The following is a 26,950-nucleotide window of genomic DNA, read 5'->3' as shown; positions in this document are numbered from 1 at the left end:
TCCTGCTCCTGCTGCCACCATGGCAATGCCATAAGCTCAGCAGAGGCGTGAGCACTGGGGCTACTACAGAGACTTTGGCCTGCGTGCAGGTGGGGTAAGGCACCGAGCATCTTTGCAAAAGTGGCTTCTCCTTCATGGTTGGAGGAAGTCAGCTGTGCAGGGCCTGCTGGCGCTGAGGCAACAGCATGCTCTGGAGCTCCAAACATGCCCAACACCACTGTCCATGCAAGGGTCTGCCCTGCCTGCCTGGGATGGCAGCATGGGCTGCACAGGGAGTGGGACTGCAAGTAGGAGCCACGGGTGAGTGGGCAATGTGCATGAGAATAAAGCAGTCACTGCCTTCCTCATCAAGGCCCAGAGCAGGTTGGAGGCATGTGTGTGCACGTTATAAATGAAAAAGAAACAAAAGAAAGGATTATTTATGTCAGTAGTTTAAAATGCCTTGCACTATTCTAATATTATAAAAGCCTTAGTCTCTCTGTCTGGCTGTAATGCTTTATTTGTACTCTGATTGGTTGTCTGAAACAACCAATCAGAGTGCTCCAAGAGCAATCCAGACAGGAGGTGGTGGCAGCAGAGTGGACAGAGCAGGGGCGAGGCCAGCAGCACTGGCCTTTTCCCTCCCCCTGGCCCTGCTCCCTGGAGGCGGCAGCAGCACGGGGTGCTGGCTGAGGGGGATGGAGGGGAAGGCAGGGCAAGTGTCCCCGCATTGCTTCTGGGAGGTGGCAGCGCATGATGCTGGTGGTGCAGTGCTGGCTTCACCTCCCCACTCTGGCCTTGCTGCCAGTGCTGCCAGGTCCTGACCAAAGCCAGCAGGGAGGGGAAGGAGTGGAGGAGAGGCAAGAAGTGGAGGCAGGGCACAGTGGTGGTGCCCTGAGAACAGCCAGGAGGGAGGGAAGGGAGCTGGTGGGGAGGAGGTTTTGCATGGCCGGATGCACATCGTCAGAAACATGAGGCACTGGGTGGTGGCTGCAACTGCTGCATGCAAGCTTCACCCCCCTTCCCCACTCCTGGGAGGCGGTGGTGCCTCCTAGTGGAGCTGTGGGGGGTGGGAAGGGACAGAGGCGGAGTGGTGGCAGTGCGGGCCGGCGGGTAGCGGCGTTCCATCCCCCTGGCCTTTCCCCCACTCTTGATGGGGAAATGGGCTAGTTACTGTCTATCAATTATCAGATTGGCATCAGCCAAAATAGTTGGTTAATCATCAACTATTGGTATTGGCCAAGAAAATCTTTATCGGTGCACCCCTAAATATAAACAAGAATGGAATAAGTGGGTGAAGACCCATTAATTTGCTGCCATTCATATAAGCTGAGGGGCTGGCTTTAGATTTTTTTTAAAAATAGAGACTCTTTTCAGTGTCATACAAATTTAAAATCTAATTTTTCTTGAAAAAGTCCCCCCAAATTGAAGGCTTTTGAACCTTATTTCATTGAGTTTTGGTAGGGAGTATTTAAAAATGCATGAAAACAATATTTATTCTCTTCTAAAATAAAAACTGTAAAGATTTGATATAGAGAAATGCTGAGAACCTGATATTTCCATTGATCACGTTGATCAAGCTATTTGCTAGAAGCAACAAAAAAGACTAAAACAGGAATGCAGGACTTGTTTTTTTTTTCACAGTTAGTAAGGCCTATGGTATTAAGGAATTTCTTATCTGAATACCAACTTTCACTTGGTTCCACTTAAAACATAGCATAATCAAAAATCCACTCTGCAAAAGAAGGGAAAAAGAAGTTATGAAACTGAATGAATACATAATTTTTCAGCTGGCAAATAAAGAAAAGATGATACCAAAACAGTATTATTGAATATGTTTAAGAGAATTTATAGTATGCAGCTAGAGTTGTTTACTAAAACAAATATGTTTTTGTACAAGGTCTTGTTGACATTTATATATTTTTCAGAGGATATCATGTTCAAGTGGAACTTGCTGTACCTTGACACTTTATGAGATCCTTAGGAGGGGAAATACCAGGCTTGAAAGAATGCTTAAAGAAAAGACATTGTGTTACTTGCTAAATTTAGTGTATTATATAGAAGCTTGTGGGGCTGCTGAAACAGAAAAGTGGGTCCCCAAGGCTGGAATTGTGAGTTATAGATAAAACATTATTTTTAAGGTTTCTGATCAGAAATCCCTCTCTGATTTATCAAATTAGTATAAACTTCAATAATTCAATATAAATTCAATAATGCCATTGTTTGCTACTATATTGTAGATAGTATTTGTTATCTAAATACAGAATTATCAGTAATTAAAATGTAGTTTTGTTGTCTATAATTAGGGACCTACCATGGTGAGCATGGTGGGGCCCTGCTGCAATCAGCCCATGAATATGGCAGCTGGCCCCACAAAATTGACCAGCCACCCCTTGAATCAGGTAGACTCCTGCCTACAATTTCTAAGGGTGGGGGCGCAATTGTCTGTATGATTGATAACTAAAATGTTCAGCCCAGTTGGTTAGAGTGTGGTGCTAATAATATTGTGGTTTAAACCCTGATTGAGGTCCTTACTTCTCTATGAAATCATCTAAATCAAGCTTTCCAAAACCAAAATAATGAATCTGAATTTTGATTAGATTACTTCTAGCCCTAGGACATATTCAAGGGATGTTGAGTACCTACTGAAAGGTGATTGAGCATCCTAAGTCATGCCTGAAGTTAAAGTGTGGCATTTTTGCCTTCCATCTTGCAAAACTGCACGCTTCCCTTACCTCTCTGTCTTTCATTAGGCTTCTCCCCCAATCCTCAGGTATGAACAGCTGCGCTACCAACATTTCCTGAATGGTATGGAAATACAAAGAGGTAAGATAGTAAACAGTTGTGAATGTGAATATATGTTTTTACTGTATGTTACCTCTTATTCATGAAAGATGCGTTTATTAAGCCAAGTTCTGACCTTTAGGAAAGCACTGTCAGGGAATATGACATTCTGTAAGGGAAAATACAGCTGCCTAAAAATAGTGTCCACTAGATGTCTCTCAAGAGATTTTTTTTAAAAAAATAATGCCAAAAGTAAGCATAAAAAGTGCAGTGTATCTCTATTTAGCAAGTGATGTCTGAGAGTTTTGTGTGCATTGTACTAAATTACTTTTGTTTCCACCTCTATTCTAGCCAGTTGTAACATCTCACCTGCCTCAGTGGGACAACAGACCCCATTGAGCCCTAGCACCATCCAACCCTTTCTGTGAAGTGTGATGTTTCGGGCAGGTATTTCAGAGAAATATTTTTATAAATGGCTAGCACTGTTTAAATACCTCCATTTGGTGACTCAGGCAGTTTTATATGTTATGTTTAAAAAAAATAATGAAGCTATTTTTATGCTCTTGGACAGCTTAGAGGAGTGCAATTCAGGCAAATGTTTTTGCTTATGATGATTAATTGTGTAACTGGAAATATAGTAGAAACATTTAAATCTTTAAGTCAACATAGGCACTTCTCTAGCATCCACCAAAACAACTAGCATGTCCAGTCCTAATGAAAGTTCATGATATAGCATATTATTTTCCAGCAGGAACTCTAGCTTTTGATATGCAGCAAGCAATGAGAAAATCAATTTCCCATATCACAACAGTGAAAATATCAAAGTTAATTTAAGGACTTATTATCTGCATAAATACATGTGCTGAATTTACTGAATTTAATAGTTTAACCATGCATATATATATATAGTCAGATAAATAATTACAGGCATACCTTGTTTTATTGTGCTTTGCTTTATTGTGCTTCGCAGATATTGCGTTTTTACAAATTGAAGGTTTGTGGCAACCCTGCGTCGAGCAAGTCTATTGGCGCCATTTTTCCATCGGCGCCATTCGGCTCAGATGATGGTTAACATTTTTTAGCAATAAAGTATTTTTTAATTAAGGTACGTACATTGTTTTTTAGACATAATGCTATTGCACACTTAATAGACTACAGTATAGTGTAAACATAACTGTTATATGCACTGGGAAACCAAAAAATGCATGTGACTCGCTTTATTGCGATATTTGCTTTATTGCGGTGGTCTGGAACCGAACCCGCAAAATCTCTGAGGTATGCCTGTATACATATACTTTAGGATGACTTTGAAATGCACTGATTTCCAATAATTTTAAGTGAAAGTTTCTCAGTATTACTCTGCTAACAAAACCATAGCTTCTCTGGTAGTTAATTATTCTTGTTTGTTATATTTCAGACACTACAATACATAGTGGTTTAGGGTCTTTTTCAAAGTCTATTTAAGTTGTTGGGAGCCTTTCCATTAATTTCAAAAAGTGTTAGCTCAGATTCCTATTGTTCTTGTCTTTAATAGTGATTAGAATCTCTTCTATATTGTATTAGAGATTTTCTTGATAATGCAACACGAGAAAACATTTCTAAACATATTCCTTCTCTCCAGAGTGCTACTTTGGTTAGTAATACATAGCTTCCCTAAAGAAACCACATTCTTACTGTATTGCATGCATTAAATGCATATCATACTGAGCACAGGAATGACAATCAAATCCTTCTAGCATCTGCTAGGTTCTCAGTTCCACATCCTAAAGTACACAGAGGTTATTCTCTCAGTTCACATGACGATTCACAAACATATGCCATCTTCTTTCATAGACCAGGTGATTGGCAATGTATATGGCAATGATAAGGTTGAGCCAATGGACAGCTTCTGTAGTATACTGGTAAATGTCAGAGCTATTGCTGGTGAAGGATCAAAGCCAGCAATGGCATAAAGCATAGTCCATAGTCTGCAATTCATGACCACCATTGTGCCTTTGGATTATTTCTGGTATCCCATGAATGAAAGAAATGGCTACATCTGCTCTGCGATGTTCAGGTGCAAGCCAATGTAGATTGACTATGATAGGTATGGGGTGCCAGCTACTTTAAGAGGAGCCAACAGGTATAAGTCCAGGCCCTAAGAAGCTGGCAGTAACAGCTTAGAGTCTGCTGAGATAACACCACCTTAAAGGGATGGCTGCAACTCCAGAAGGCCAGCTTGGAGATAATACCTAAAGCAGTCTGGAGGTCTGGGGAGGAACTAAGGGGAGGAAGAGTTCCCTAGGGACCCAGGGAGGTGTGAGGGGCTGAGAGTATGGGACTAGCAAGGGTCCCAGAACCCCAGAAGGGGGCTTAAGTAAAAGAAAACATCAATGAGGATGCCATCTATGAGGCATGGGGCATGGTGTAGGGAAGGAATGGAGCCCTGCAATTAGTCCATAAAGCAGAGACCATATGAACCTGGTGGTCATTTGAAAGAACAATTTAGGAAGCCCTGTGGCAGACTCCCTCACTAAAATAACAAACATCAAGGCATAGTGGGTGACTAGAAGGGGTTTGCCCAGAAAGTGAGGGCTGCAAGGACTTTGGGGGCTTCACCGCCACCCCTGGAGAGGCATCCTGCCACAACATGGTTGTTCAAATCCAGGAGGTCTTGCTGAGGGACTGGCATCAGGTTGCTTGTTGGGACAACACAACCTTGTGAACTCCTACTACAGGTTTCCCACAGGGGTTGGGTTCCAAAACTGTGGTGGGTAAAGCTAAAGGCTTATGAGAAAATGGGGTTAGGGACTTGAATACTGTACAGTATAGTGTATAAAAATCATTTTGACTTACCTTTAATACACGGAGTGGTCAATGGGCATAGGCGTACCCCTACGGGTACTTAGATTAAAGGGGTACGCACTGGAGGGTGGCAGGGCATGACAACAGTGTCTCCCCTGGCACGTTTGCCTCTTACCTGGGGAAGCAGGGGAGGAAAGTGGAGGGGAGGGATGTACTGGCTGGCCAGCCCTGCACAACACACTGTGGAACTTTCCTGCTTCCACCCATCGAATGGCGGGGTGGCAGTGTTTTGTACACACCTCCGATGGCATGTGATTGGCCAGTTAGCAGCCCGCAGATGGGGCCCTGCCCGGACTGGGTCGTGGGACAATCTGAGCTTGGCAGCAGTGGAAGCCCGCGCCCCTGGACAAGCCGCTGGGCTTGTATTGTCCTGTGACCTGGTCTGGCTGGAGCTGATATTCCCTGCTGCCCTGCTTCCCTCCCCCATGACCCAGTGCGGCAGGAAGCAGAGAAGCCTCAGGGGGATCTCCTTGCCCACTGCTGCTCACCCTGCGTTGCCCTGGTGATGCACCCCCTGGACTGAGGGCAGCGGCATGGGGCTGCACCCCTCAAACCAGTGGCAGGCACAGGAGGTACGTCGCATAGGAAATTAACTCCTTGATATTAGCTATCATGCATACTAGTCAAATTCACACTCGGTATTCTTCCACTATAATTCTGCATTCCCATCATGGGCAATTGCACACATCCAGATTCACTCTTGCTAAAAGACGTCATTCAGTTTGTCTAAATTTCCCCATTCACAGAATGCACAATATGCCCTTTAAGAAGTATTTCATGGATGCCAAAAGGAAGCCACAAAAGAAGGTACTGTTAGGGCCTACCTATTCAAAAATGTAACTCTGAGGAACAATGTATGAAAATATGGTATCGGGGAACAACCTCATTATAACAAATTCTGTGGAACTGAAAGAAAAGCTTATTAAAACAGGATGTTTTTAATAATCTGAGTCAATTTGCTGCATTAAAATAATGAAAAAATTTGTGCTGTCAGGGTTGTTAAAAATGTGGGATTGTTGTAAATGGGGTTTGTTATAATGAGGCTACAGCATTTTTGACTGTGTATTGGTATTTTTTCCACCACTGACTAGTGCTTCCTGTGTTTGTAATGCTGAGGTCTGGTGACAGGTTATTCTTACAGCTTCTGTAAAGAACCTAATGACCACAAAGATCTGTTTTCTTTTTTTGATTTGGGACTAGTAACTGAAAATACTTTATTTTGAAAATCCACCTCCCCACACAAGATAAATGCTAAGCAGGCATATTAGTTATTTTTTAATGATAACCTTAGTTATCCCTTTTACACTAATGATGTTTTTTGTGAATATTTTTCAACACCTTAAACAAGTATACCTGTTCTGCCTGTTTCAAGTAGGCAAACTTGTGACTTCCTCAAACTAAATGTCTGAAAGAAATGCACGTTTTCTAGGATGGGAAGGAACATACTCAGATGTAACCCTCTCTTCTGACCTACTTTTGCTGTCACCTCTTATTGCCCTACTGTATCTTATTTGTGCTACATGTCATCTTGTCATTGTCCTTGGCTTTAGATAGTTACACCTTGTAGCTTGGAAGTCTGCTTCTAGTCAACACCACAACACCATAAATGCCACTGACTTGACAGTCACTTTTTAAAATCCTGGTCCATTCCTCCACTTCCCTTTTGCTTAGAGTGCTCCACTTCTCAATAGCTCTCACATATGAAATATAGCCACTCCATCAGCTCCATCTTCAAGCAATTTTACTGACTTCATAAAGTCAAGCTTTATGAATTTACCCCTATGTCCCATCAATCTGCTCAGCCACAGGCATCTTCCTTCTCCCTCTCCCTATCTCCATTCTGATCCTCAACCAGGCTGCCACAGTACCGTGAGGTTCTGCAAGATCCTTTTAAGGGTGATGCAGGGTTTTCTTAGTGCTTCTAGGTGTGCAAACATCTACGAGACTTAAAATAAACCTAGAGCATTGGCGATGTGTAGGGGGTGGACTCTGAGCTTGGCGGTGCACCCCCTGCAAAAAGGCACCACCAACACTGCCAGCAGCGTTTGCAGGCGGTTGCTGCTGGTCAGTGATAATGCCGGTGGCATCTGCGGGTGGTCCGTGATCACTGCTGGCTGCCACCAACACTGATGGTGGCATCTACGGGTGGTTGCTAACTGCTGGTTGGCATTCCCCCCTCCCCCCTCCCCCCGCTGACAGCACCATGGAGCTCGCTGTGCCCCCTCCCAGCCTCCAGGGGCACATGGCATTCATGACCTAGAGATTTCAAATGGAAATCCTTAGGGTCAAAAACATTCTACCCTGTTGTGATCTTTTTTAATTCTTTGCAATAAAAGAATTGCTTTATTGTTTTTCCATGGTGAAAATAAGTGAAAAGTAAAAGTTGGCATTTTCCAAAGGGTGCCTGAGTCGAAACAAGTTGAGAACCATTGGTCTAGTATCACCCACCTATCTAGCATGCCACATCATCTTGCCATTGTTAGAGCAGGATCCTATTCTGTAGCTCCTGCCATCTGGAATCAGTTTTCATAGAATTATAGAAAATTAAGGTTGGAAGGGACATCAAGAGGTCATGTAGTCCAACTCCCTGTTCAAAGCAAGACTACATCTTCCCAACCAATGCTTCATCTACCTGGATCTTAAAAACCTCTAAGGATGGAAATTCCACAAGCTGTCTGGGAAGCCTGTTGCAGTGCTTTACTACTCTCCTAGTGAGAGAGTTTTTCCTAATATGCAACTTAAACTTTCCTTGTTGCAACTTGAGACCATTGCTCTTTGTTCTGTCATCTGCCACCACTGAGAAGTTTTAATCTTTTCTTAATTTTTCTACCTTGTTGATTCATTATTTTTATCTTATCTATATATACTTTTCTCTTTGACCATGTTTTTAAGCTCTTTTCTCTCTCTGCATTTAGTTGTTTCTGACCTATATTATGTAATTCACTACAGCACTAGATGTGAGAGACATAAGGTATAGCAGAGCTATTAAAGCATAATAGTTCTGAATGATACTTCAGGTGACATTAGTGAATAGCAGGAAGTGCTGTAGACAGCAGAAGCATCTGAGTTGTCATTTAACCTTCAGGAGTCTCATTGCCTTCTCTGCAATCTTTCTTGCCAAGGGACTGTAAAATTAGCCTCTAAATTAATTTAAATTGGAACTATCTTTAAATAAATGCTGCTGTAGTCCATAAAGCTTCAGTATATATTGTTTCACATCAGGCTTGCTCTCAAATTCTTAAATTTTCTTCTGTCAGGTGCAGTTGATTTCATTCAGGGAGGATATCAATTGTTTAGGAGCATCCAATTGTTTCCATGGTGATAGACAGTGACATCCCAGAATGACTAATACAAGATCAGACTGCACCATAGCCCAAAAAGCTCTTTTTTTTTTTTTTTTTTTATTGCTGGTTAGAGGGATTCTGTTTTGCTAAAATCATATTGTCACTCGTAAGACAGTGTGCTTTAATACTTCCTGCCTGCTCCCAGCACCTTTTAAGAGCCAATGCAGCTTGGTTTCTGTACTGTCTCCTTTGTATGCCTGGAAGAGGGAAGCACTCTGCATGGGGCTCGTTTTTCCTGAGGTCGGACTGTCCTCCAGTCCAGCTGGCACTGCCACGGGCCGTATCAAGCACCGGTACAACCCAACCGCTGAAGGCGCAGGTCCCGCTGACCTGCCGCGACTGCAGCACGGCCGGACTCGGGAGAACTGCTGTTCTCTGCCAGAGCGCCGCATCCCCGGTCGGACCACAGCGGGGGAAACACTTGGCTTGAATCCGTTTATTCACTCGCTGCCGGGGAGCAGCACTGGCCTGGTTGTGGTGACTACACCAGGTGCCAGCAGTCACAGTGGGTGACTTGGGGGCACGGGGAGGGGGGGGATCATTCAGTCTATGGAGGGGCAGGCATCACCTGGGCTGTCCACACGAGCTCCTCCGGGAGGAGCCCAGGCTAGACCGGTGCCCAGGGCGCAGCCAGGGCGGGCACCCGGGATTGCCCGGCGCTGGCAGGGGAGGCGCTGCCCCGCCCCGCCCCTGCTGCAGCTGCGAGGCCTGGGAGCAGGCGGCCGGGGCGTGCCCGGGGAGGCGGAGCCCGCGCGACACCTGGCACCGGCCCGTCCCCGCGCGGACTCCGGCCGCTCCCTCACTCGGCCTCGCTTTCGCTCCCCCCCCCGCCACCCAGCGGCGGCGGCACAGGCGGCTCCAGCGCAGCAGGCGATGGTGCGCGCTGCCCTCGGCCGCAGGCGGCGGAGCGTTCCCGGCCGTGGCGCGGGGTGAGGCTGCCTCCGCCTCCGCAGCCGGCTCCTCTGGCCAGGTGAGTCCCGCTGCCGCCCCGCCGGCCTCGCTTCTCCCCCGCTTCCAAGGCGGGTGGCCCCGGCCCCAGGGCGCGGGCGGGATGCGCGGGGCCGGCTCGTTGTTGCAGCCTGGATGCGGCCGGCTCCGCCCGCGCCACTTTCGCAGCCTGTCAACAAAAGTGCCGCAGAGCCCCCCCCCCCGTCGGGATGCCCCGGCCCCGCCTGCCGCCTCTGGCCTGGCTGAGCGCGGTGGGCCCGCGACACTTGTCCTCCCGGGGCGGGGCGGGCTCGAGCCGAGTGGAAAAAGCCAGTGGCTGGGGCTGGGCAACGAAGCTGGAGGGAGCGCGTCCAGCCGTGAAAGCTGCAGCGCCCTGCCAGCGGGGAGCCAAGCAGGCCTGGAGGGCCGGCCCGGGCCTCTGCCTGGGCTCCCGCTGCTCCCCGCTTCCGGCTGCGGCCTGGAGACGGGGCCTGGCGGCCACAACCTGCTCCAGGTGCCTGTGGCTGAGCTGCTGGGAGAGCCGGTCCCCAGTTGTAGGCGTGACTCTTCCTGGCTTCTCCGAGAGGGGCTTGGCCAGGAGAGGTCTGGAGAAACACCACATACCTGGGTCCAAGAAAGTAGTTTTTCTTAAGCCTGGGGATAATAAGTGTTCTTCCGGCCTGGTTTGGTGACTGCCAAGGTGTTGGGGCTTAATGCCCATTTTATGGAGATGGGAGGCTTCTGCCTAGCTTGCTCCTGTGGCAGTATGGCTGAGGGCAAGTGAAACTTGGGGGCATCCGAATCCCAAGCCTTCAGGCTTGGGCCTGCATGTAGGATGCTCGTTGAAAGACTTTGGAAATATCTGAAGGCCCTGGTGGGGGTGGAGGATGTTTGACTGTTGTAGGGCCGGCCACCTATGGTTCTAGACTGACTCATGGATTTGCACTTGATTTGGTTTAAATTCTTTTTTTTTTTTTTTTTTAAAAAGGAGAGGTCTGGGCACATAGGGAATGTATAGATGAAACAGGGGTTTACTTCACCCTAAATTGAAGAAATGGGTTTTTAAAAACACTGCTTCACTTTAGGGTGAAGTAAGCCCCCACGTTGAGTACACCCATTTTTAGAAGGGCGTTTCCCTGCCAGGACTGGTATCTTGAGGGATTCCTTTGACTGTCTTTGAGCAGTAAGGACCCTGCTATATCTGAGGTGCTGCTGAGGCAGAACTGTGATGCAGTGGATGGGGAGATCACCTTGGGGATGCTTGTCACTGGGGTGATGGCAACTTGTTTTTCTCTCCTTTTTTTCTGATTTTGTACCAGTCTTCCTGCCAGCCAGGAGGAGACTTATCATACCATAGTCTTAGATGTGTATAGTATGCTACTCATCATAAGCTTCTCACCCAGGTTGCCTTTTCTTCTCTTGACTCAATGTTGTTTTTTTTCCTCCTTGGTGTATTTGTTCCCCTACACTTTACAGTGGTGAAAAGGTTCAACCTAATGAGAAATATTTAACAATTACATGTTAAATATTTCTCATTAGGTTGAACCTTTTCTCTAGTTCTTTTCTTATGCACCCCGATTGAATTAATCTATAAAGTGCTATTCTACTTTGCCTTCTGCTTCTTTTTCTGTTACTTATGAGACTTGTTCCCACGTGTTTGACCATAGATATAATCAAACACATGAGAACAGCAAGTCCCAGAAATAAGAGAAAAAGAACCTTGTATATTATAAACATGTATATAGTTGTAGCACTCCTTCTTTCCTTCTCTCTATAAACATGTTCTCACATGTCTGACAATATACAGATATAGATAGATATCATGCAGATGGATATACATGCTTGTATATAGATACCTGTATAGTTGGACGCATGAGAATATGCTTATATATACAAACACGTATATATATTAAAATAGCGGGAAATATATAGATGTATATATAGCTATAAGAGTCAAACATATGAGAACATGCTTATAAGTATATAGATATAGACAGTTACCTATATATAATCTGTTCAACTTTTCCACATCCTTCATAATTTAAATGTGTTTCAGATGGATTCATACATGCTTCTCAAAGCAAATGCTTTGGTTACATCCAGTGTTTCCTCATAGTTTAAATCTTCAACATTTCCTGTGGTTAGATTGTAACTTTATTTGGACCCTAAAATTAATCTCAAGAAATTGTGATAGCTGCATGCAGTGTCATGGGTGAGAACCACAGTCTGTATAATGAGTCATTCTGTGCCAAATCAACTAGTACATCTAGCTTGACCATACAGATGTTCACTGAAGTGTATGCACTGATAAAGTGCTGAGTTTCCTCTACTATTTCTTCAGAATCATAGTGACTCTTATGTTGTGCCTCAGGTGGCTAGCCAGATCTATATTACTGAACTAGATTAATAGCAAAGTTGGGCTTGAAGAACAGCTGAAAAACTGTCTGACTATCATACCACCCTTTTAAATTTTACTCACCTGATATAAATTACTTTATTTTCCATATATAACAAATGCATACAGGGTGTGACTGTCCACTACCTTGCTCTTTTGTACAATCACTATATACGACAATGCAAGTGTGAAATGCTACCAAACAAGAAGGGTAGCATTTTAAATCCACTTCACCTAGGTGTATATAAATACACAGGACTATAACAGACCCATTGTTGTATTGCTTTAAGATCTACAAAGCGATTAGGGGACTTAGATAATAACCAGCACAGAAATAGCCCCTGACCCAGAAAGATAACAACAGCACATCAGCTGAAACCTAAACAGATGAATAGACATACAGGTGGAGTGGGAGGATGAGGTAAGAACAAAAGCTGTTTGCATACCTCAGTAGTCACAGATGTCATGGAAGCTGCATGATCACTGCATGATAGTGCTGTAGGTTTGTTGGCACCACAGCAAAGATATCCTGTAAAGTTAAGGTGGTAGCTAAATTCTTAAAGTACTGTGGGTATGATTCTCTGTGTTATAGAAATGCTGTAGTGTGTCAGCTAATAGTTTTAACAGTCCAGCTCTGGTGGCTGGATTCTTAAGAAGTTCCTCCACTTTCACATTTGTAAAGCTTATTTTTACTGTTTGTGAGGTAAAAAACACAAGTCTTAGTAGACTACAAAGAACTGTTTATGTAACTTCTGGGAGTAGCTTTTTTACTTCAGTGGGGATCTTGCGTAAGCCAGTCTTTGCAGAATTCGGGCCTTTCAGAGCACAGTTCCACTGCTATTAATTTTTAGCCTGCAGTAGAAGTCTAGTATGACTGATAGTCATGAATGCCCAAGTAGCATCTTTTGCTCTTCACGTGATACTTGAAGCAGACCTTTTATGGAGATGTAAGCTACTGGCAGTAGCAGGATACAGTGATATCCATGTTGATCTTTGTGCTTCAGTTCTGGGAGATGAACCCCATTCTGAATGCATTGCATAGGGCAGAGATATGGGTTTTCTGGAAAATTTTGAATTGGAAAATTTTCTGCCCCACATCTCTGGCATAGGCTCATGAACTTTTTATTGGATAAATTAGCAACAGATGTATAGTAAGTATTTAAGAAAAAGCAGTCAGCAAGCTAATTGAAAAAGAACTACATAACTATAAACAACACAATTGATATTCTAATTTGTATATGTTAAACTGAGAACTTAATAAATGATGAATCCTCAGTTCTCTTAATTTTTCTGATAAATCAGGATTGGATTATGTTTATATGTTTTCATTATTTCATATGAATATATCATCTGAATACAAATCAATTTTATGGAAATATTACAAAGATGAAAGCTTTTTTCTATATTAAGGCTGCAACTACCAGTTATAAACGCCATCTTGCCATCCAGTTTACTGAAGGTTAATTCACCACCAGTGTCCTATGAATGGCTTCATATCCGGTGGGGTGTGGTTTCATGCTTGTATTGAACAAGATTTAAGGATAGTTATATAATGAACCAGTAGGCTAGAATTTTCCTGAATCATGTATCAAGTAAATTCAGCAAAGTGTTTATAAGAGATGAGGGTTTTAAAATGATGTTGTTGCAGTTTGGGGTAAACTTATCATCAGGGATCCTAGTTTTCTTTGTTTAAAAAAACAGTTAACAAAAGTAACCCCAAATCCACATTTTTCTGTGATTTAAATGAAACGCCACATATATAAGTGAAAATTGGGGATTTTTTTAAATTGGAGATCCCTGCTTATCATTTAACCAGGATACCTGCTTATCATTAAAACAAAAAACCTTAATTTAGAGCTCAAAATGAATTTGAATCAGTATATTGTAGGGACTTAAGTATTTGCATACTTTTTATTGGGGAATTTTTCACTTGTTACAAATAGTGTCCACCTATATTATAAGCCCTGCAAAATTTGCAGATGCAGCAAGCCTTTAGTTAAATGACCACCTTGGAAGGGGAAACAGGTAAGAACCACAGGAAGACAATACTTTCCTGTTAGGAGAAGAAAGGATAAAGCTCAGCAGAGAAACTGGGATAATCAGTTTGCTAACAATAACAGGAATGTTTGTGGTTTTGTGTTTTTTGAATCTACCATGTTGTCTAGAATTGGTTTAGAGGAGTGGTTCTCAGCCTTTCTGAACTTGTGGAACCCCTCATTGGACTTAGGGCGCCTCTCCATAACTTGAGAACTGAGTGGAACCCAATTTCAAAAGCTGATTTATATATTACAGTGCTTACCTTCTTCCAGAGGGGACGGGCCATGGGGATGGGGACTGTTCAGTCAGGGATAAGCCTGAGCCTCACATTTCAAGGTGCCCTTCAGAGGATCTGGTGGCACCCAGATTGAGACTTACTGGTCTAGAGCCAGTGGAGCAGAGCAAGTACTTAAAATATGAGGATTTCCTTAATTTCCTCAATGTAGATATAGCCATTTAAAGGAAGAACGTGCAGGTATCAAAGTTTGACTGCTTTTGTTACAGCTTGCTCAAAAAGAGTAAGAATTTCTTTACATCAAGAAGGTTATTTTCATTAGTTTTCCCTTAACTCTAAATGTTTGACCTTTTAAATTCACTGTGGAAATATTCAGGTTTTTAAAAGCTGGTTGAAGACTAAGGATAGACAGTTTAGCCATATACTAGAAATGTTTGGAGATATACATGTGTGAAGGTTAGTGGAGAAGGATGGGGTTTGAAAGAGATGTGACTGCAGTTGTTTTGCAAGTTATAGACTGTCAGACTGAAGAAACTAACAAAGAATCCTTTTCTTTACTTGAAACAATATTTAAATTAATGTTGAGCTGTGTATATGTGCACGTTTCATCTTCATTCAACCTGAACAATAAAAAGGAGGCATTTAAACTTTTTCATTCCGTGATACTAGCCTAGCATTATGGGCAATTTTTAAGTTGCAAGCACAGTAGAGGAATGTTGCTCCTCTGAAAATAAAAAGGGTCTAACAGGTATAAATAAAGGCTTAAACCCTTTTATAAAAGTGTGTTTATAAAACCTAAATTTTAAGGCAGATTTAATTTGTGATCTCTGACTGTAGTAGTTTCTACCACGGGGATATATATTTATTGTGGCATTAAACCCCCCCCCCCAACATTTCTTATGAGATTATTATGCTGTTATACTGGAGAAAATTCTTCAATGTATAAATATAGTCTGGGTGTTAGGAAGGAGAACTTCTAAATCATTTGTTTGCTTGCTGAGAAATTGAGTACATGCAGTCCTTGGACTTACGACACAATTGGTTCTTGAAAACTGCGTCTTAAGTTGAAAAGTTGTAACTTGCAACAAATTTTCTCATAAGAAACAATGAGGTATTGGTTCCTGAACCAAGGCCTGATTCCCTATTTTTACTAAAATTAACCCAGAGTTTTGTACTCGATCAATTATAGATGAGTAATATAGCTACATTCACAGATTTCATGGACATTAGGGCTGGAAGGGACCTCAGAAGATCATCGAGTCCAGCCCCCTGCCCAAGGGGCAGGAAGTCAGCTGGGGTCATAGGATCCCAGCAAGATAAGCATCCAAACATTTCTTAAAGGAGTGCAGAGTAGGTGCTTGCACTACTGTAAATAGCAATCATATTGCTTTGGAAGGACTTCTCTGAGGTGACTTTGCTGGACCTTTTGAAAGGCTCTTGGTTGGACGTTTTGAAGGGTTCTTGGCTAGAGTCTTCTCAGGAGTCTTCGCTACAGGTTTTTCTGGAGTCTTGTCTGCTTTCTTAAAGAAAGTGTTCAAGGAAGTTTGGACAGATGTTCTCCAGGGAGATGAGCGATGCAGCAAACTTGTTTGCTTGTGTGGCATCACATCAGATAAAGCTTTGTAAAGTCAAAACTGATGTCATAAAGTTGAAACAGGGTGTCAGTTTATAAATATTATAAGGTGAAACACTGTAATTTGAAACATTGCAAGTCAAGGACTGACTGTATTTGAACATGAAACTGATCGTCTTCACTTGACTAGTTATTTCGTCCTCATTAGAAGTGTAGAAAAGCTTAGGAGTATATATTTGACAAATAGTATACACATATTGCAATCAAAGAATAGGCTTGTTTTAATCTAAGTAGTGTAGGTAACACTGTAGTAAAGATGTGTCACTATAGGTTTCAGTGTGGGCCATACAAGCATTTCTGGGATCCTAAAGGGTGACTATAGATGTGCTATTTAGTGTTCTAATTAGAATGCATCAGAGAAGACTCAATTAGTCGAGTCTGCTCCAATGCTATAATTAGAACGGTCCAGCGTCCCCTCACCATCATGTGCAGTAAGCCCCTGAGCATTTTAAGATGGCCTCAGGGCGCTTTATCTAAACCTTGTCTAATGGCTCATGGCCATTGTTAAACATGCTGGAGCTTAATACACATGTGAGTAAGCCATTTTAATTAAAGCAACTGTCCAGGAACCACTCTAAGTAAAATGCACCCCCCCCCCCCACCTTGAGCACATGTATAAGCCACTATAGAAACTAACTCTTTAAGGGCACCACCCAGTCCTGCCTTCTGCCTTCCTTCAGACCAACACAGCTGACTACTTGCTCTTATGGGATCTGGAATACATAGAGTAGGCAATAAAATTCCATAGTTCCTTGTCTTACTGCACTGACAATGTAGGCTGTTGCCTATGAAATTTCATAGTTCTTCGTCTCTAAGGTGCCAACCTACCCTACCCTCTGTATTGTCACCTGAGCTGATTAGATTAAAGCTAGTTTGGGCACACCTATATATCCTGGTATAGACCTAACTGAAGAAGCAAGTTCATTTAGGGCATATAAAGATCAGTTTTAAAAAATCATTTTTTAAAACTTCCCATAGTACATTTACTCAGTAGTACTTTTTACTGTACTTAGGTACATAGCACATTCCATGTACTTAGGACTTTATTAACAAATAAAATATTAAATGTTCCTTACCTCAAGGTATGTGTAATACAGAGCCGAAGCCAAGTGCTGAGAGGTACTGACTATTGAAATTGTCAGGGGTTCCAAATCTCCAAATATTTGGCCACAACTTTGGTATAAAAAGAGATATGATGTTGGACAATGGAGTGTGGGGTGAAGCAAGATAAGGATGGAGGTTTATCCAGTCTAAAGTCATATTGTCATTTATTAAGTAATCATTTTATAAACTGGCATAGGGGACAGCACTGGCCTGGATCCTCTGTTGAGAGCACTTTGCTGTCTTTGGAAGCGAAACTTGTTTTAAAATAAAAACTGCTGTCATTTTTTAAATTAATCATGTTTATTGTAGTGCCCATGGATCTGTCATGAATGAGCCTCCATTGGGCTAGGTACTATACAAACACAGAATAGCTTGCAATCTAAGACAGACAGGAGATGACAGAAAAGAATATTGTTCATAAGCATTGTGACTGGAAAAAGTTATCCGCCATAGTCGCACAATATTTTGGGGTGCACACTGTTTTTAGGGTGAAGGGAAGTAGGAGGGCTGGGTTTCCTTATTGCTTTTTAAATGTTTTCCATTGTAACAGTTATTTTCCAAAATCAGACACCAGCTAGCCAAGCAAATCTTGTGAAGGTTATTTATTTATTTTTATTTATTTATTTATTTAATTTTAGGAATCTATGCCTAGACATTTGAAAATCTGTTAATAGAAAGTTTCTTGTAAAACTTCCCTTTTAATTGTGAATCTAGCGCTCTTACTGGGACCTCATACATTCAGTTTCTTCTGGGAGAGCAGTGACTCTCCCAGGAGAAATCACGAGTGTTCAAGGTTTTTCTTTCACAGTAAAAATGGCTGTTCCAGGAGAAAAATAAATGGGAACAACCAGAGCAAATTTCTGTATATGTGGTTTCTCTCAGAAGAGAACATAGCCCTCCTACATCCTTCACCCAGGGAGCCAGTTTATCACTGGCTGGACTCAGCAGCTCCTGCAGGGAATATAATATATCCCCTTCACAAATCCCTACATTCTGCAGAAGGGAGAAACACATGCTGACCATAGATACTCTGGGTCAGCCACTCAGGGCTACCCTATGCACTACTGCTGTCTGCATAGGCAGACTAAGGGAGCCTGCAGAGCTCATGGACTCATGTGCGTAAGGGCCCCCTGGCTGCAGTGTCAGTACTGCAAGCTCTCCACTCTTCAGAGCCTCGGCATTCACCTGTCTGTACATACAGCTCTAGGTAAGTTTTTCTACCAGGAGAACAAACCTGGAAAAATTCTTCCAGATTATTGAACTTTACTATAGAACTTTGCTGTCTACTCTATGTATTCTAGATCCCAAAAGAGACAGGAAGGCACATCTGTGTGTACGCAGCCCAAGTTGAATGAAATCTGCAAGAGTTGAAGAGAAACTTTATAACATGTATGTTTGTAGAAACTCATACTGATCCTTTCCTTTATTTATCCATTTTCTGTGATCAGATTTGTTGGTTTTAAGGGGTACTGCAAAATACAGATTTTTAGCAAGAGCAAGGGAAAATCTAGTTTTGATATGTACTTAAGTTTTTCTTTGATTCTAAAGATTGGCTTGTGGTGCAAAGTTGGATTATTTGGAACAGATTGGCACACTGTATTTCTGGCTCTTACTCTGTTCCTGAGGAGTATATAAATTAGCATATTTTTTAAATTTAAAAATAAAAACAAATAAACTGTTATAACACAAACATGAAGAGAATCCACTTGATTCTAGTTGTACAACATTTTGTTTTTGGTTCTCTTCCCCTCAAGGCTAATTTTAAATATTAAAAATGACCACCAGGCATTTTTTCATTTTAATTAGCTCCTGAGAACAGAGACTTGTTTGCTCTTTACCTCACCTTAGATCAGGACAGGCAATTATTCTAGTTGGAGGGCCGCTTAACGAGTTTTGGGGTTTGCATAGTGTACATAGAGATGATTGCACAATAGCTTAAAATCAGGTCTTATTCTTGTATAAGTAGGGGTAGGTGGGTATTTGGTTTCTGGGGGGCTGGATATGTGTGTGTGGAAGTGTGGGGGGTGTGGATGTGTGAGCAGGTATGGGGTTTGTGGGGCTGTGGGGGGTGCGCATGCTGCAGTGTGTGTTGGGTGTGCATAAGGGGTATGGGTGCGTGTGTATGGTGGGTTCTGGGACCCCCTACAAACACACCCCTCCATTGTGCACAGCCCCTTCCACCACTGGCAGCAGCCAGTGGCAGGCCCTCAGGGTGCTTGGGGCCTGTGGCAGGTAGAGGTCCTGGCAGCATGCAATCCAGGCAAGCCATAGGACTGCATATGGCCAAGTCGCCAGCTCCATCATGCAGGATCATAACTCAGAACCAATGTTCCTATGGGAAAAATGTTATAAATGGGGGATTGGTTCCTGAACAAAGACCCAATACCCTGTTTTCATAAAAAATAACCCAGAATTATTTTGTACTCAATCAGTTACAGATGTATATAATTGCTATACTTCATGTTTCCTGTATGCATTCAGCTAATCCTGCCTAGGCCATCAGCTTTTGGGTGGCTGTTGTTTTTGATCAGTACCAGGCTGGAGTGTATTTGAGTGTGTGTTTGCTTCTGAACTTGCATGTTTACTCTTCAGGGTTATTTAAAGAATACTGTAAATAATGTAGTTAAAATCTAGGAAAAGCGGGACATGATTTTTAAAGTCATAAATATCAGTTGGGTGCTTACCTCCCAGTTTTGTCTTTGAAATCTCTCCTGTGATAACTGCATTTCAATAACCATAGTTTCAATAATAACTACTATTGGAAGATAAATTCCTTTTAATAGTGACAGTGTTGGCTGGTAAATCCTTTGTTCTTTACCTATTACTGTTGCTTACTCTTGCATAAGTGAATCAGTGAATGAATGCAATGTTGTTTGTTCTTACTCTGTTCCTAATATATTTATGGGTCAGGGTCTGTAAGAAATAAGATATCCTATTTTTCCTTCGTGTCTTAATGAGTGACCTTGTAGGATTGCTTCCTTTTTTGTTTCTGTTAAAATTGTATTTTAACTATAGTCTGATTTATTTTTCTCACTAGGGTGTCCGTGGTCTTTTCAGAGAACCTGCTGAGTATCAGTATTTGGGGTTAGCCATGGCAGCTGATGATAAAGTTGCCATTTTAACTGATGATGAAGAAGAGCAGAAGAGAAAATATGTGCTTGCTGATCCTTTCAATGGAATTTCCAAGGAGCAAGACTTGCAGGCCCAAAATGAAACCTCTTCAACAGATACCACCACTGTTCCAGATGAGGAGCTAGACTGGTTAGAAAAGCACTGTGTCAAAATAAACAACGATCTTCTGATTTCAAAAGTTTTTTATTTTTTCTTTTACTCTGCATATGGCTCTCTTTATCCATTACTGCCTGTGTATTATAAGCAGCTGGGCATGTCACCCAGTCAGAGTGGACTTTTGGTTGGCATTAGGTACTTCATTGAGTTTTGCAGTGCTCCTTTCTGGGGAGTGGTGGCAGATCGCTTTAAAAAAGGGAAAATTGTCCTTCTCTTTTCACTTTTATGTTGGGTCTTATTTAACCTGGGGATTGGATTTGTTAGACCAGCTACCTTAAGATGTGTACCAAAGGGTCCTCCACCCCCGCATCCCACCAATGCAAGCAGCCTTGTAACTATGCCTCCACAGTTTGCTTCCAGTTCTTCTCTACTAACCACAGCTAGTCCCATGTCACAGAGAGCTCGTGGAAAGAGGGACCTATTAACTTCCAGTTCCCCAAATTTGGAAACAAGAGGGACAGTTAATCCTATTGAACTGTTACCTTACAGTCTTCCTTCGGAAACCACGGGGACTCTTAATCCAGAAATGTTGTTTCCATTACCTACTCAGATGAGTGATGAAGTGCTTGCTGTGGAGAACAACACAAATGTTATTTCAAAAAACATCACCACTAGTTCTGAGCCACCAGGAAATAAATCGCAGAGCATACCACCACCCACTGTCACAACAAAGCCAGTACCTTCTGATCAAGTCATGCTTGTTTATGATCATCAGGAAGTAGAAGCTATCTTTCTAGTCATCTTGCTGGTTGTCATAATAGGAGAGTTTTTCAGTGCTTCCTCTGTTACTATTGTGGACACCGTGACCCTCCAGTATCTCGGCAAACACAGGGACCGGTATGGACTGCAGCGTATGTGGGGTTCTCTGGGTTGGGGCCTTGCCATGTTGTCTGTGGGAATTGGTATTGACTATACCCATATTGATGTCATCATTGAAGGTCTGGGCTGTAAAGCTCCTGAATACAAGAACTACAGGATTGTTTTTATAGTTTTTGGTGTGCTGATGACAATGGCACTAATTGTGGCCACTCAGTTCCGATTCCACTATACCCACTTCAAACAAGATGAACACAAGAGAAAAGAGGTAGAGATCCCACAGGTGGACAGAAATACCTCCTCTGACTCCTCAGACAACACTCCTACCAGTGCAAGCCAGTCACAGTCATTTAGTTTTTGGGACCTGATAAAAATGCTGTGTAGTATACAGTATGGTTCTGTGCTGTTTGTGGCTTGGTTTATGGGATTTGGATATGGTTTTGTGTTCACCTTTCTTTATTGGCACTTACAAGACTTGAATGGGACTACCACCCTCTTTGGAGTCTGTTCTGTGCTGAGTCATGTGTCTGAGCTGACTGCGTACTTCTTCAGCCACAAGTTGATTGAATTGGTTGGTCACATCAGGTAAGAGAAGGATAGTAATCACTAAAGAACCATGTAAAATTGTTTGAGCTGAATCCTAGAGATTAAAGTAGTTGAGCTTGAAATGTACTCATTTTAAAGACTTTCCTATTACATTATTCTTCTCCTTTTAGTCTCATAATAACATCTTGCTATTGAAGCAACACTTAACCAGAACTTACTTTCTATCTGTGTTTTAAAGATCTATATGCTAATCCACATGTGTTCAGATACTGCTTTCTGGAAATCATATACTTTTTAAACACTTACAAATTATGTGTTTATATAATTTCCAAAAAGCTTTATTTGCACTTCAGTGAGATGACAATAGTGATGATACCTGCAGTTCATTGACAATGTAACCTTGATATGGTCCTTTTAAAATGAATACTGTGTGATTCTTCTAAAACTCCATTAGGCATTTTTTGGAATTGCACTATGTATGGGACTTGTTTGTCTACAATATGATCTCTCAAAAAAGAATGTAGTCATTTAAGCTTTGTACGCACCTGGCTGAGAACGTAGTATATACATTGAAAAATAGCTTTTCAGATGTCTTGAAAAATATTTTTTTAAGCTGACATCTTTCTTTTTAAATTGCACCAGTACAATAACGTTTATTTTACGGGTGCTTATTAAGAAAATCAGATTCTGGAGTTGACTCTTGTAATATGCAGAACACACAAAATATGTATGAACTTTTTGTTACGTTCTTTTTGCTTAATTATGCTTGATTAGCTGGAGAGTGCCTAACTTGAGAAATTTACATTTAAATAATGAGAAAAGTGCACAATGCCATTTTACCTGAGCATCTACTATCTGGTTATTAGGACGTGTCCAGCTATCTAGCTTTTGGGTTTTTACTGACTTGTTCTGCATTTTTTTCTTCTTTTTTTTTCCATGTCTTTTATCTAACTAGTCTTGCTTGACCTCAGCCAAAGATGCTTTTCAGCTAATTTATAAAGTTACTGGGCCAGGCTCCAGGATATCAAATTTTATAGCAGGCAGGACCTTTATGTAGAGATCTCTTAAGATCTCTAAGTCCATTATTTTTAAATCATTACAAATCTAGTTGGGTGCTAATCACAAAGTGGTATCTCCTTTCCATTCATTGGACTTTTTATTAGTGAAGATGTTTTCACTTTTATATCTTTCTTCCAGTTAGATTGTCCTTAGAGAATAGGGCTAACAAACTTTACTTTGAATGTTACTCATAATTAATTTGTCAAAAGGAACTGATGTTTTTGTTACCTTTGTTTGAAATGCATCAGCTGCACATATTTTAATAACAAAAGATAGCCTTTAGTTTTGAGTTCCTAGACTTTGTTGAAATTGTGAAACACTTGCAACATGAAGCTGTTCTATTTGGCTTATCCGATTTGCTTTCCTCCTTTCATATGAAGTGTATTGAATTTTATTGTTCATGCAGCAGGCTAGATGAATTATTGTCTTAAAGATATGTCTTTTCTCTTTCAAATGTATAGCATTTGTTTAATAAGAAACATAAATAACAAGGAACATTTACAGTTGTGAGGCAATATATTTTGTTTAGATGCAAGGTCTCATGGTAGATGTGTGCAAGTAGCATGTTGGTTGCTCTGTATCAAGATGAATTTGGACAATGTGGAATGAGAAGCTTTTTAAGTGAAAAGATTGGACTTAATGATTATTAAAGTGAAGCCCTTTGTGATAATCCAAGACCAAATTCTGTATTGCAGGTTCTGGTGACAATATAAATTCCACTTTAGTTATACTTACATGGCTTTTGATATTGCCAGAAAGTGACCCTTCATGGAGCTGAAAACCTGAAATCCACTTATGGTCAATGTATATAAGTGAACAGGAAATCTTTCCACGTTGGAATATTTTCCACATTGGAAATGTAATTGTGGAAGTAGTCTGGATCTAGGACAAGCCTATATTGAACACAGTACTTTCTTTGAGGTCATTGAGACAATGAAGACATTCAGAAATGTCCGCGGAGATTTTCAGGGACACGTTTTTCAGGACCCTAAATGCCCATCTTTAGTTCCAGGAGGTCGGTGAGAGAAACCTTCGGGGTAGAACCGCGCTGCATCCAAGGGTCGAAGGCGAGTTGTGTTCCCTGCTGCTGAGAGGGGGGATGGCGGACACTTTGGCACGTGAGCTCCTGGTCCCAGCCCAGTTGTCACGCCTGGCCCGAACCCCCCGGGCCACGACATTCAGAAACGTACTACTGTACATCAGTAGATCATTAATTGCAAATTGGTTATGAAGTCTCATGCAGCAGAGCACTGATCACAGTTTGAATCTACGGCACTTTATTTTTAAATCTCTTGGCCTCTAGCTTTCTTCCAGGACCTCTTAAGCCCTGCTTATTGCATTAATCTTTGTAGTTCTTAATCCTCAAATCAAGGTGTTGATTTACTTGGCGGTAATCAAGTTCAAGCTCTTATGCAGTTTATCAAATTTGCTCTTAAAAGAAATACTGTAACACTTGGATGCTGTTTTCTTTCTTAATATTTTTGTGTGTGAAGTATTGTCCAAACAAATAGGAAATAGTTACAGCCAGACAGACTTTTTTAGAGGTTATAGAACAACATTTTAGAATTGGAAAATTCTACAACATAACAGCAATGTTGTTAAGATGGCCTTACACATTGATAGTTATTTGTATTTTGATGTTTTAAAATATGTTTGATAATGTTAAAACAGTTCTGGTGAGAGGGGGTTCCATTTGTTTTGCATAGGGGAAAAAGAATGGCAGGACTATGGAGTACAAGGCAAGAAGGTGAAATGGGCAAGAATATAAAGATAAGAGTACTGGGCTTGCCTTTTTTGGCTTTACTTTTTCTACTAAAAAGTAGTGATACATTTTTTTAACGAAATACTTAGTTCTCTGAACAGTTGTATGATGGGGCCAAGTGATGCAGATTCATTCAGCTTAAATTGCTTTAATGCAAACAGTATTTAGTGTTGATTTAATGTGTCTCTAAAACCAGAGCTGGGGGGGAAGTGCATTTTTCTTCTGTTCTGAGTTCTTTTTCCCACAGTCCCGTTCTTTTCACAATTCAGTACTATCTGCTGTATTGAGTCCTAGTAGCTTCCAAGTTCTCCTCACAAATGAGCTTTGCAATATTATGTCTTTTTTCAGTGCATTGGATTAGAGCTGTTTTTCTCAGATAAAAACATCCAAAAATATGGAAAAAGGGCAATGGTAGAAAGTGCACACTCCACTTAGTGTGGTTTCATACTTGTCCACTGCTCTGTCTGCTTTAATGAGGAATGCGATAGCATTCATAAAACAAAATAAGAATTATTTGGCTTCAACTGTATCAATGCCTTTAAGGATGCAGAGTGGATTTCACTGAGAACAGTATTGGCCTGATGCAGACGTATTGCTCAATAACTCAAAATGGAATATGCAGTTTTGGCTCACAGGGGGTTAAGTTTTCCCAGAAACTCTACTCAAATTTCTTATTTAAACAAGGAAAGGAAACCACCCCTGCCCTTCTTTAAAGACTTCATAACTCTGAGGGCAAGATCAGAGTTGCAGTTGTTTAACCTTAATTTCACCCCTCCTACCGGCAAAACAGTACACTGACGTTTATCTGTTTTCCGTTCATTCAAAAGAATACAACTTAGATCCTTCCTTGAGAGTTAACTTTCAAAATCCAGAAGCACATATTGTGAATGTCTGACACTTCTCCAGTAGTACTTATTCTTTTCCTCATGCTGTTCTTCTGGATCTGGGCTTGATAAGAATAGTTAACACACCCTCTGACACAGATAAGAGAGGGGGGAAAAAATGCCTTTGGTATTTGTCACAGTAGATTGCTTCTAGGTAGATCCATGAGTGAACTGAGCCCACACCCCCACTCCTGTCACCTGTTCACAAGACTATCATTCTCCAGTGTCATGAAACCTTGTATCATGTTCCCTATCAGTAACGCAGCTCTGCACTAGACCTCATAGGCCACAACACTGGCACTCAAATTATTTTTAAACATTGTAGATATTACTGTAGCATATTGTGTATAATCAAATTTCAGCAAAATGGCAAAAGGCTATACTCATTGTCAGTGGGCCCTGTATTACGCAGCCTTTTTCCTAAGATATATGAGAGAAGATTTGTATAAAGTGGAAAATGGAGGGAACTTTAAGCGAAGGTCCTCAGATGGTATAGAAATATTTGCTAGACTTTTGAATATATAGAAGTGGAATGCAGTGCATAAAATACTAAAACTAAATGGCCTGATATTTAAAAAATAGCTGAATACTCAGCTGCCATTGAATTCAGTATGAAACTGCTCAGGAGTTTTGCAGATCAGCCCCATTTGGTTTGGTGCTTGGTGCCAGCCTGGGCTGTAGGCCACTTAGGTTTGAAAAATGTTGGTCAATGTATTTGTAGTCTTCTAGATGTCTGGCAACAGGAACCTGTTGATTGCAAGTTCATAATTCAATTTACTTCTCAGTTTCATGGGTATTTACCCTCCAGCTTTTCTTATGGGCCAGCTTCTGGGATGATGCTCAAGGGCAACCAGCACGGTTTCATTAGGGGCAGGTCATGTCAGACCAACCTGATTGCCTTTTATGATCAGGTCACAAAAGCATTGGATGCAGGTGTTGCTGTGGACGTAGTCTTTCTGGACTCAGCAAGGCCTTTGACAGTCTCCCACCCCATCCTCATTAAAAAACGAAGCGACTGTGACATTGATGCCTGCATAGTCAGATGGATTGCAGATTGGCTGAAGGGTTGCACTCAGAGGGTGGTGGAGAATGGGTCATATTCAACCTGGGGCGAAGTGGGCAGTGCAGTCCTCCAGGGCTCAGTCCTTGGGCCTGTGCTGTTCAATTTCTTTATCAGCGATTTGGACAATGGGGTGAAAACCAACCTGTTTAAATTCGCTGATGATACCAAAATTTGGGGTGAGGTGAGCACACTAGTAGGCAGGGAAAGACTGCAGCAAGACCTGGATAGGTTACAGGGGAGGGTTAACAAA

At 41.8% G+C, this 26,950-nt stretch overlaps 1 protein-coding gene across 2 annotated transcripts in view; it reads left to right on the top strand.

Annotated features, from left to right (window-relative positions):
- Positions 1 to 9,700: 9,700 nt before the first annotated feature.
- MFSD6 (major facilitator superfamily domain containing 6) overlaps positions 9,701 to 26,950 on the top strand; it is a 33,257-nt gene continuing 16,007 nt past the window's right edge. The window contains exons 1-3 of one of the 2 annotated variants that reach the window (XM_090045235.1): positions 9,701 to 9,921; positions 18,584 to 18,671; positions 20,320 to 21,971. In XM_090045235.1, the coding sequence (XP_089901361.1) occupies positions 20,374 to 21,971 (1,598 nt within the window). In that variant the 5' untranslated portion in view covers positions 9,701 to 9,921; positions 18,584 to 18,671; positions 20,320 to 20,373. The remainder of the gene's footprint in view (positions 9,922 to 18,583; positions 18,672 to 20,319; positions 21,972 to 26,950) is intronic. The other variant, XM_090045234.1, reaches the window with a different exon arrangement.

The sequence above is a fragment of the Crocodylus siamensis genome, chromosome 4, assembly GCF_052110815.1.
Source record: "Crocodylus siamensis isolate JL-2025a chromosome 4, ASM5211081v1, whole genome shotgun sequence".
NCBI lineage: Eukaryota > Metazoa > Chordata > Crocodylia > Crocodylidae > Crocodylus > Crocodylus siamensis.
The sequence above is the reverse complement of the archived record's forward strand: the minus strand, read 5'-3'. Positions and strand labels throughout refer to the sequence as shown.